At 38.7% G+C, this 11,816-nt stretch overlaps 1 protein-coding gene across 2 annotated transcripts in view; it reads left to right on the plus strand.

Annotated features, from left to right (window-relative positions):
• The window catches only part of pawr (PRKC, apoptosis, WT1, regulator), a 66,080-nt gene extending 59,811 nt beyond the window's left edge, over positions 1–6,269 (plus strand). For both annotated transcript variants that reach the window (XM_019347131.2, XM_013275639.3), the window contains exons 6-7: positions 1,806–1,910; positions 5,412–6,269. In XM_019347131.2, the coding sequence (XP_019202676.1) occupies positions 1,806–1,910; positions 5,412–5,498 (192 nt within the window). In that variant the 3' untranslated portion in view covers positions 5,499–6,269. The remainder of the gene's footprint in view (positions 1–1,805; positions 1,911–5,411) is intronic.
• The last annotated feature ends 5,547 nt before the right edge of the window (positions 6,270–11,816 follow it).

An 11,816-nucleotide genomic window follows, 5' to 3' on the forward strand; every position in this document is an offset into this window, starting at 1 on the left:
TGTTCAGGTGTCTTTGAGAGGAGATACAATGCTGCACTTATCTATGGTAGCTTTAAAAGTCATATTATGCCAGCTTAGACTATTCCCATTTACTGTAGCTGCATAATACATTTTTTTTATTTAAGCAATTTCATGATTATCTGGAAGAGCCAGAAAGTGAAACTACAAAGTCCTGGTTTAATCTTCATTTCCATGATAAAATAGCAGCAGTTTGAAAATGTGTGCACATTAACTTTCGGTTTATGATGTGCATACAATCGTTGTCTCTCTCAGGAAGGCACAATATCCATTATTTCACTGTGGCTGTTAGAGGAGGCGGACAAGAACACACTGGCTTTTAAGTACAATTTGAAAATAACACAAAAGTACTATATAAAAGAAATTATTAATGCATTGTTCACTGACAGTCTGCGTGGATTTATTATTGTGGGTTTTTGAAGAGTCTGTGGAAGTGGGAAATGGAAAATTACATACATTATTGGAAAAATGTCATCTTACAAAAAGTCAATGCAGTTGACTGTTCTTGACGCCTTTTTAATACCAAATGTTTCTGCTAGTAAAAATATGATTTCAATAAAGTAATCTCTTTCAGTAGACCGGTGCAGAGGCTCGTTTCTTTTTCTTTTTTTTAACTGGTAAATGTAGCTGCTTCACTTTTACTTTTGGCACTTTCGCCTTTGTAAGATGCAAAGTAAAAAGCAATTGCATGTTTTTCAGAAACTGGTTTTAAAAATACAATAAGAAAAAAAAAAGAAAAAAAAAAGCTGAGAGTTGTGCAACATCTGGCAACAAATAAAGTTAATTAGTAATGTGATGAGGTATAAAAGGAGCATCCCGGGGAGTTTTTCATGAGTGGAAGGAATTCACAGCTTTATGAGTGGCTCTGATGAAATAGTTTAGCAACTTTAAAAAAATGCAGCCCTCTGTTTTCTTCTTTGCCCATGCAGTTCAGGATTGCAGGTGTGCTGGAGCCCAATCCAAGCTGTATGACAGGGCAAGAGGCATGGTGCAGTCTGGCTGGTTGCAAAAGCTGACAGAGAGACAATCATTCGTACTCACATTTGTTCCCAACACCCAATTTAGAATCACTAATTGACCTAACGAGTATACCTTTGGAGTGTGAGGGTAAGCTTGAATACCCAGAGAGAACTCGCCCAGGCGCAGGGAGAACATGCAAAGGGTGTTAAGAGAGTTTCATAATATCATTAAAGTCTGAGTCTAAGAATCCAGAGTAATCTCTGTATGCATTGGCCATAAACTGTGAGTCCGCGGGTGGTGCTGCTTTAAAAATAGCCATGCAAAATCGCTGCATGGGCTCAGAATCACCTATGAAAACACCTGTTAGTGAACCCAGGTCCTCAGTGCACCAAAAGAAAGCAGTTTCATTTTAGCAACCCTTATTTTTCCAGCCTTTTGTTGCCCTTGTCCTAACTTTTTTTTTTAGATTACCATCATCAAAATGATCTGTCTCTCATGAAACACTAAAATGTCTCGCTTTTAATCACTTGATATGTTTTCTATGTTCTACTGTGAATAAATATGAGTTTAGAGATTTGCATCATTGCAATCTTTCCCAATTTACTGGATTTGGGTTGTATTTATCTTGATTAACTTCATTTTGTTTTCCCTTTCAGACAGCAATGCTCCAGGGCAACTGTTTCGGTGTATGAAATTCCAAATCTTGTGTAGCTAAACTAATTACAGGGCAGATTTCCTGGTACACCTTAATGCAGATTCCACGCACTGTTTCTTTGTGAAAATATTTGCCTTTCATGTAACTATGTGTGCAATCTGTGCGTTTTCAGGAGCTGGCCAGAGAGCGTCAGGAGAACGCCAGGTTGCTGAAAGCCTACCAGGACAAAGATGATCTCATTGGGAAGCTGAAGGAGGAAATCGACTTGCTGAACCAAGTGAGCGCAGCCTACATAATTTTCTGCTCTGATGTCTGATATTTTGAGTGTTCCTTTGTGTTTGCATGCGTGGGCGGCTTGTGGGGGCTGTAATCATCATCTGGCATTTTACTGGCCTTGTGTGTAATAGCTATGTGTTTTTCTACACTGATTATTCTTGCAGTCTATCAGAAGCTGGACATAAACATACTTTTTTAGTTTTGGATTTATATAACTTGAAACACAATGGGGAAAAAACTTACTGTAATTTGCCATTTAAACACTCTGAAACACAAGTAGTTGAAAGTATTAAAATTTGTTGCTCCGTGTGGCAGGTAGGTTCATATGTAACTGATTCGTCAATCATGGTGGGTACCACTGAGATGTTTTTTTTGTCTAAATTTGAGAGTACTGTCAGTCGTCTTGGATGAACAGTGAAGGATAAGCAGTCCTCTTTGGCTTCTTTCATTCGGTTTATGCAAGTAGTTTTTGTTGAATACAGCAAAAAAGAAAGAAATGATGAAGTTAACTGAAAATTACTTTTAACAGCTTTTTATCTGCATCATGTTTTTTTTGGACCTTTCTGGAGAACGAGTCTGAACTGGGCCTTTACAGTTCAAACCCCTTTAAATTGAAACTTTCAAAGTGAATTTTTTACTGTGTCATTTAACAGTCAAATCAAAACAGTAAAATGCAGCCATGGGCCAAACTAGATGAACAGTAAATTACAACCTAGCCAATTTCAGCCAATCACTGTGGTATTACAATCAGCAACCATTTATTAGAAAGTGACTTTCACAGTTGGGCTCCACATTCAGAAATGAAATTGAAGTTCACCTTACACCTCTGGGTTAACTTTGTTGATTACAGATTTATCTTAATTATTGAGTTGCTTTTCATGTTGCTTGATAACCAGTCTACTACATACCACCACATAGAGGAATGTATAAGGCTTAATTGTGTTTGGATAACAATCTATTGGTTGATAATATAATTAATATTATGGCATGCTGTTTGGTTGTTTGGTACAATCTTTCCAAATACACTTCTAGTATTTTATTTTGCTCTTACTTTGACCTTATTAGTAGATGTATGTCTGTGTATTGCATCTAGACAGTTTACAAAAGTAGCTTGCTAACTAAGCTCACTAACTTTAGTAACCTTAGGCAATCCACAGCTTCCCATTAAGGTAACATCTGGCTCTAAAAAATAAACCGCATAGCAGTGACTGTCTATTAACTTTGAGAGTTCATAAGAATAAGATCCAGTGGGTGATCTTACTGTGTCTGATGTTTTATGTACACTCTATGGAATCACTCTTCTTTAGCTGCAACACTGTGTGACGAGCAGGGCAGAGGAAATAATAATAATAAAGTCTACTTTCACTCCCAACTCTCCAGATTTGGAAGCTTGGTCTTCCTTCATGGAGCATTTTGATGTCACATGTTAACCAACTCTGAAATGGTCTTATGTTTTGTCAGAATATTTGCTTACGGAGACTAATATTGCTATCATGCATGTGTGTTTCATGGTATCATTGCCAAGATGCATCATGGTTACATCAGAGATCCCAGTAGCATTGACAAAGTGGTAGTACTTGAATGACTATGAATGAGAATGGGTTTAATTAAAATAATTTTATTGTAACTTCATAAACTAAGGCCTATTTCGAAACAACAAAGAGATGCATGCTGTTAAATCTTCATGGCAAAAATGATCAAAGTCAATAAATTTGAACTCTTATATAAGCTGAACGGTTATTAAGAGGAGATTCAAATCGGGTTAAAACACATTTGTAGATGAGGTGATAATATTGATTGTTTACAAAGACAAAAAACACTCATTTCTCACTGAAAATTGGAACTAAAGAGTACTCCCTCAGGAAGATCAGTTAAGACATGAGAATGGCAAGACGAGCGATAATAAGTGCTGCTGCTGCAATTATCGTGAGAAGAGCTTGTGACAGATCTCGTAACTATCACAGTCTGATCATTTCACACTAAAGTGAACCCAATAGCAGGGGTCAGGTGTGCTTTCACATTTGGCTTGATGGGTTGGAGTGTATTTTGTTTTTTTCCTCTCCCCCTTCTTTCGCCTCACGCTGCATGCAGGGTGAGAAACATGTTGGCTGATGGCTTTATATCCGTAGTGAAACCTCTCCAAGCCTTCTATACTTGCAGCTTTTTATTGTGTTTTCCGGATCACGAGTCTGGTGGAGGGAAAACGGTGTACATTTTTCTTGCTTGCTTATTATCTAAATGCTTTTGTCATTATCAAACACACTGCAACCCCCCCAAAAAAGAGCACAATATACAGGAAGCATCATACTGATAGCATCACATATAGGAGAGGTTGGCCATAAGAGAAGCGATTTACCCAAGGATGGTTAATGCAGGGAGCGAGCCATCAGAAATGTCCCTGAGAGAGGCTCCTGCAGGGCCTGATGTTAAAGCAGCAGATAAGAGTTGATCCAGTCGGCGTCTCTGCAGAGTAAGATTGAACCCTCAGTCACTGTAGAAGTTTATTTGGGAGAGAAAGAAAAGATAAAGCTCAACTGCTGGACGTCTTTCTCCCCACTGATATGCTTTGAAAAGAGAGTCTTGCAGAGAGTTCAGTGAAAGCTTACACAGTAAATACTGAGGGGCTCATTTAATGAGAAAGCAAAAGAGTTTTATATTTCCTAAAGGTTAAATCTGCAATAATTGTCCTTTTTTTTCTTTTTCTAAGTTGATATAATATTCTTAGCAAACAGCTGTTTACTTGCTTATCACTATTACTCAATATAGAGTTGTTACTTAATGTAGCACTGGATTCGCCTTTTTAGGTGATTGTAGTGTCTACATTAAACTTTTGAAGATTTTCCTCTGGAAGCATCTACGTGTTACAGGCAAAAAGTCTTCAAATGTCTTAAATTTGCTAATAAAATTGAAATCAACTGTATCTATATGGCGCCGATTCAGAACAACAGTCACCCCTCCCACCCCGTTTGTCAGCGGCAGATCAAATTATCCGCATCTTGGTGCAAAAGAAGGGAACAAAACCCCACCTCTCTCGTGTTAGTGTCTCACCTTACGCTGGTCTTTACGTCCCTTTTTTGCCGCAGAGACAGCAAGCTGTGTTGTAAACCTGTGACCTGCTTCATTTGACTTTTTAAGTCCCTCCAAGTGTTGTTCAGCTCATTCCCAACAGTCATGCAATCATGGCCGGTGATGGAAGAAACCGAAAATGAGGAGTGTCACTTTGATGAGACAGCGCTGTGGCAACTTAGAGCTTCTCTCATTTGCAACTAATTGAAGCTGTTAATGTCTAATTTGTTGCTATCAAGGCAGCCCAAATGGAAGGGGAGGGGAGGGGGGGGGAACCTGGCAGCAAGCAATGCTCATTTTAACTCTCAGACGAACACTCCACAACCTGATCAGGCCTCTCAGCGGTATAGAGGCAGGGTCTTGAATATTTATGTGGTTAAATGGGTCCTGATGGAACTAAACAGAGAGATATGTGTGTGTTGTGCCCTTTTCACAGGACCTGGATGACATCGAAGATGAGAACGAGCAACTCAAACAAGAGAACAAGACTCTGCTGAAAGTGGTGGGCCAGCTGACGAGGTAGAACCAGATCCGGCACAACAACCCAGCAACTCTGTCGTCTCCCCTCTGCAAACCAGCCTCCTGCTCTGGGTCAAGTCCAGCAGGGTCACCTTTTATCTGTTTGAATCTGTGTTTTTTGTCTGTTAGAGTGAGACTGTAAATCAGCTGTCATCTGAGGCGCACAGCCTTAAAATGCATCCCTCCTATCTGAGGAGGATTATTCCAATTGTTGTGAAAGCTGACCTGAGTGGTGGGGATTTTCAGTTATCCTATACATATTATATGTAAATGTATTGTATATAGGCCATTTAGATTGTTAATTTTTTTTGATTTCTGATAAGGTCTTAAAAAAAAAAGATGCTAAAATACATTGAATGTATGTGCTGCAAAAACAAGCGCACACAAAGTCTTTTCAAACTTTGGATGCTAAAATCTCAGTTCAGACATCTCCACAAACTACACCCAACACTCATCCAGGTAAACTGAAAAAGATTTCCATTGTTGCAATGTTTGAATTGTGTCTGAAGCCAGTGCAGTGCTGCTGTTTAGGACCAAATCCAATATAATTATTGCTATAGTATCAGCAGCCAAAGTGGGCATAGTGCCTTGCAATGCATGTGAGATTTTTTTTTTTTTTTTTTAAGTATAATTTTTTTTTTTAATGGTTAAAGCCTGGTGCTTTATTAATGGACGCTGGTGCCAGATTTACTTTCTTCCAATAACTTTTTGGTACATCTTAATCCCACAAGGGCTAATCTGAAAAAATCTGCATTTTAAGTATATCCCATTTAAACAATCAGTTTAAAAATAATATCAATAATATGCTTTACTCATTTCAATGTCGACATCTTGAGTATTATAGCTGACACTTATGAAACGTCTTTGGGTAAAATCCTTGTCTATCATATATGTGGACTCATTTTCTTAAAAGATATTTTGCTCTTGTTTACAAGTTCAGCCTTTGTGATATTTAATAGATGTTTAGTACGGAGTGTTCTGGACCTTTAATATGCGGTTTAAACAAAATTAATTGGCAGTTGGAAAATTGTGAGAGCAAAACTGAAGACACTGTGCTTAAAATGTTTTCTTGCAAGAAAAACATCTTTGTAAATCCAACGTTTTTGGAAATCTAAAAGTTGTTTATGAATTCAAAAGTTTTGCTTCCTGTCGAGGTGATCCTACATATAAAACTGGCTAGTTTCATAGCAAAGATGCTACATCTGACCTGTTCCATGTAGACTGCTGTTGTATAATGAGCTGTATGAATTGGCAGAAATTGATGTTGAATGCTAAGATTGAAGTACTGAAGTTGGGACAATACACATGTTCACTGATTTTCTATTTTTTGGAAAACAGTGTCAGTGCTCTCTCTTTACCAGGGATGTTCCCGGCATCTAATTTTACTCATCACTTAAATATGAGGGGGGGGGGAATCAGAATAATAAAGTATTTCAAGATGCATTTGAAAGTCTTCATATTCTTCTGCAATCTGACTATATTTTAAAAATGTGCTAAAATATGTAGCACTTTAAGGCTTGACTTCAACATATTAGATCAGTTAGCTGAGTGTGGCTAAAGCTAGCACCACAAACCTGCTGAAATGAATGTAGCCATGCAATGTTCTGGCTATGTGTCACTTTGATAGAGTGGATGTAAAACCATTAATTTTCTAGGTCCAAGTACTGCGTGATTAATGCAGTGAGATCGAGATCTTATTTTCCACCTTACTCTTTACAACTTCCTGTCATAGAGACGAAGAGGGTTGCTGCTATACATGAATGCTGACCGGGTGTGTAACATTTTTAGACGCAACCATTGGCTGGGACTGTACATTAATAAAATGTGGAAAAAAATAGGCTCTCTCATATATTTTGGTTGCCACTTAGCAGGGCAGCATTATTTAGGCCCCAGTCACACAGGCCTAGAGACCAGTCGATGACCGCCTAGTAACTAGGGAAAAATTGGTATTTCCTGACTGGTTGGCAAGTGGTTGTGGGAGGTTGCCTGTTAGGTCTCTTGGTGAAATTTGTCACAAGGAATTATGTTGCTGCACTAAAAAAACCTTGCAATTGCTTCGGTCACTAGCAGAATTGTGTAGTTCCCTGTAGTTTGCTTGGAAGAGGAGTTATCTGCAAATATTTGCTAGCTACTCGCAAAGCGGTTGTGAAACAAACCAGAAATGGAGACCATTTGCCTTAAAATAAAAGTTAAGCCTTTTGAAACATGTCGATTTCGTCAATAAGGCACAACTTTTACTTTGAAAGTGTCTTACATATTGTAGCTCCGACCCGTGAGATTCAGGTCGACAGTAAGCAAAGCTTCAGCTTTTGTAAACAGCACATTTGGAATAACATTTTAAATGATAAATTTTACTTGCACCTAAACTATTTTTAGGTCTAATATCTACAGTTTCTTTATTATAAACCTGCTGTTTAATGACACAGAAGTAACTCCATATTTTACTTCTGTTTTTCTGCCTTCTAGAATGCGTGGAGTGAGTTATAGTGCTTTTTTCTTTTTGTATGATAACCAAATGAACTGAAGGAGCATACTGTTTGAAATGCATCTCTTTTGTTTACTCAAGGGAACAGGCTTTGATGGTAGCAGAATTTTACTTTCTTATTTTATTTAGCCGCTCCTCTCCCAGCGAGGAGGTGCACGGTGATCTCATGCGCTGTGGCAAATGATCTTTAGGCTCACTGCTTCCACATACATTCACATGTTTTGGGGTAAAGATCATCCCCACATAGACAGACAGCACAGACCCATCTCTCTTTCCACTGCATTATGCATGTACAGAAGATTAAGTCATTTAATAAAAGTTTGATTATCTCTCTCCTCAGTCGACTCGCTTGTGTTCATTAAGACTAATTTGATGTGATGATACCGTGCCACTGAGTCGGTAATGCAATGTGACGGTGGTGGGGAGTTCAGTTCCTCTGCTTAGCTTTTAGTACACACTCGCGCGCACACACACACACACACACACACGGGGCTCATGATGATTCAACATGCCAATCATCAACCTGGATGTGGCTGGGACACGAAAACCGCCATCAACCACACACAACTTATTATACTGTTGAAACGCTGTTACTGTTGAAATTCCCTCACCTACTGACAGTTTAAGAGGGGAAAAAAAATCTATACAGGAACCATATCAGGACTAATGTCAACTAAATTTCCAGATAATAGCCTCTTTCAGCTGACGGAAAGTACTGAAGGCTCTTTATAATCCATATTAGCATTTTTATGGAAACTTTTAGGGTTTGTCATTTGGAATAGTCACAGAGGGCACAGACAATTCATAACTGCCTTTGGTTTGTCACAATACGCTTTTAGTCTGCTCTCAGCAGTACTGTCAGACCTCCACTAAAGTTCAGACAGCATCAGAATCCTTTCTGTCTTATTGTCACTCAGTAAATTACACTGTGTGGGGAAAGTGGCTTGTCAGCAGGTCTTTGTATAGATCTTGTTTTTTGTTTTGGAGTTTTGCAAGGAAATGTTACATCAGCAACATTTGGAGAAAGGCAATGTGGCCATCTTGTAGAGTGGCTAAAAATGAATAAATGCCTGGGAATGTTGCCATTATACAAACCTACTGTAGTAACCAGGTAACTCTAGATGTTAATACAGTGCACATTTTAAGCCCTGCATTCAATGAAAGGGAAGACACTGCTTTCTAATTGCATTGAATCCTATCCAGGTGTCTCCTTTTCTATAACACAGGGAATAAGTTGAGCATGGCAAAAACTCTGTAGTACACCGCTGCAACCTGCTGAACTGAGTCTTTAAGAACAAAAGTGGATACAGACAATAAGGCATGAGCTAGTATATACTTGTATATACTTTTGGTCACCATTTTAAAAAATGGTCTAGCCTATAACTGACATTTGAATATTGAAGTTGGCTAAAGCAGACACCAAAAATTATAGTGTTTATATTGCCTATATGTTAGCCGTATTGTTTTAAATGCCTTACCTCACTACAGTAGCTTGCTAACGCATAGCTAACAATCAAGCTAGCTAAACATGGAGTTCTCTGACATAGAAGCCATGCTCAAAATGAATAGCGTTAGTGTTTCAGCCCTCGGTTTTCTCCTGTAGTTGGTGTAGTTTTTAAAAGTATGACGGACTGTTCTACCTCTTTATGTGATTCCACATATCTGCTTGTTCTGGGGCCAGGGTGTAACATTTCATACAAGCATGACAAGGAAAGATGAAGATGATATAAAGAGTTTATTTCATTCAAATAGATTAACACATTATCAGTTTTAACTCTAATGCCCAGAAATGACCATTGCCAGCTTTCTAAATCCGCCCATGGTCATAGAAACTATGTATCTTTAAAATAAAAGTGGTAGGTTTTATGGCCAGTGTTGCAGCAGATACATTTTGCTTAACAGTGTGAGTCATGCAGCATCTGACCAAATGGCAGTATATACTGCACTGGAATGTAGAACATGTTCCATAACCAGTAGAGCTGGGGTTCCCATAAAGTCTTTGTAAGGGGGTTGGAATGGTAGCACTGACATAAGTTCCAGGTTTATCAACCAAAAGACAATGATTCACACTGATTCACATTGTTGAAATGACAGCAGGCTTGAATTGTGTATGTTTTTAGATTCACAACTTTGGATGCAACTTTCCATGTATCATATTAATAATCATACATTCATTCTGATGTGCTTGTATTGTATGTACGGCTTTGAATAGGCACGTCCTCTTCCACGGATCACGTTAGATCCTGAGAGGCTGATAGCGGGGACAGAGATGAGAAGCAGGCCTTATCTTGTTCTTGAAGAAACCCAGCCATATTTCATTATCAGTTGGTTTCATGCTCTGGGTTCTCTGGCCAATCTCCTCAATCTCCAGGGTCCACAGTGTAAGGAAGCACTCATCCGCACAGAGGATGGCAGGGGTCAGGATGCCAGAAGAAAGTGAGAATGGACGGATAAAATGATACAGGACATATTTTTGCAATTTCCTCTTGCTATTCCTCCTAGTCCGCTTTATCACAGCAGCCCATTTTCTCAACCAGCAGCCTGAAAATGACTTGTGCCTACCCATGCACCTTTTACACCTCATTATCTCCAAACTAAGTGATGTCTGAGGTGACACTTTAAAGCCAGTATTCAAATTGAAGTGTCCTTGTTGAAATTATTGCATCCAGACTGTCCGTCCAAATCTAATGTCAGTCTGCACTTCCAGCTGAAGGCACAGTCTCTCACTGCCCCTTTCAAGCCGGTTTCACCATCACGCCTCCGTGAAAGCGCGTCTTTGAAGTCACGCGGCACGGCAAATAGCACCATGTCGGAGCAGGAAAACTGCAAGAACTAAAATTCAGACGCCTCGCATGCACGTCTCCTAATACCTGGAGTGCATGTGGAGATGCCCTTTGTTGAAATGCCCTGTAAAAAGTCAATGAGATACAAACACAGTTCACAAACGCAAAGAAATCAACTAATGACAGTCCAAAGGCATGACATTTACCAAATGGCATAATTTAGCTCATCAGGCCTTGAAAAATTACATTACTTTGGATGTTTTATTTTAGTCTTTAATTATCTGAGGAAATGTTGTCCTACTAGAGGACAAATTAGATTTTTTTTTTCTGTCGATGAGTCACCATAATAGATTTTTTTTCAACCAATAGAGTGGGCCCAGCTGAATAATGTGGGGCAATTAGAGTAATCAGAAATTAAGAAAATGATTATGTTATTAGCGTGAAATAATTATATAACACTATTATGATAATGCAATATATTATCAGCTATATTACTATTGAATAGCTATATTCTATATTCAGTTCGTTGTATTACATTTTGACAAATTATTTTTACTTTTTCCGGCACCAATTACATTATCAGCTGGTATAAAGCATATCTGAACACTGTCCAACCCAATCCGTGCGGCCTATTTTATCACTGCAGCCGTCATCTAAATCAGTCTCTTACCAAAATGACTTCTGTCTACCCCTCGAAGCCCATTATCCTAAAAACAGATGTCTTTTTGAGATGGCACTACAAACCCATATTCTGCCCTGTCCTCTCTCAGCTTACATTTCAGTTGGTTCGCCTTCTATAATTTTGTCTCATCTTCTGTCCTACAGCTCTCTCCTTATACGTCAGTGCAGCGCTCTCCAGTTGGCTTAATATTTGTGTTTCTTCCTGAAGTAGTGTCTTTATGGAACAAAGTAATCTGCCACTGTAAAAATATTCTGAATTTAGTTAACTAGAACTTACTTGTTTTCGAATATCTGATACCAGTTGACCTACCACAATGATTGATGTGTATCATCTATCTTTCTTTTAGTCCACAGCTAATAACCGTGGCTAGAT

The sequence above is a fragment of the Oreochromis niloticus genome, linkage group LG17 (genome assembly GCF_001858045.2).
Source record: "Oreochromis niloticus isolate F11D_XX linkage group LG17, O_niloticus_UMD_NMBU, whole genome shotgun sequence".
NCBI classification, from domain to species: domain Eukaryota; kingdom Metazoa; phylum Chordata; class Actinopteri; order Cichliformes; family Cichlidae; genus Oreochromis; species Oreochromis niloticus.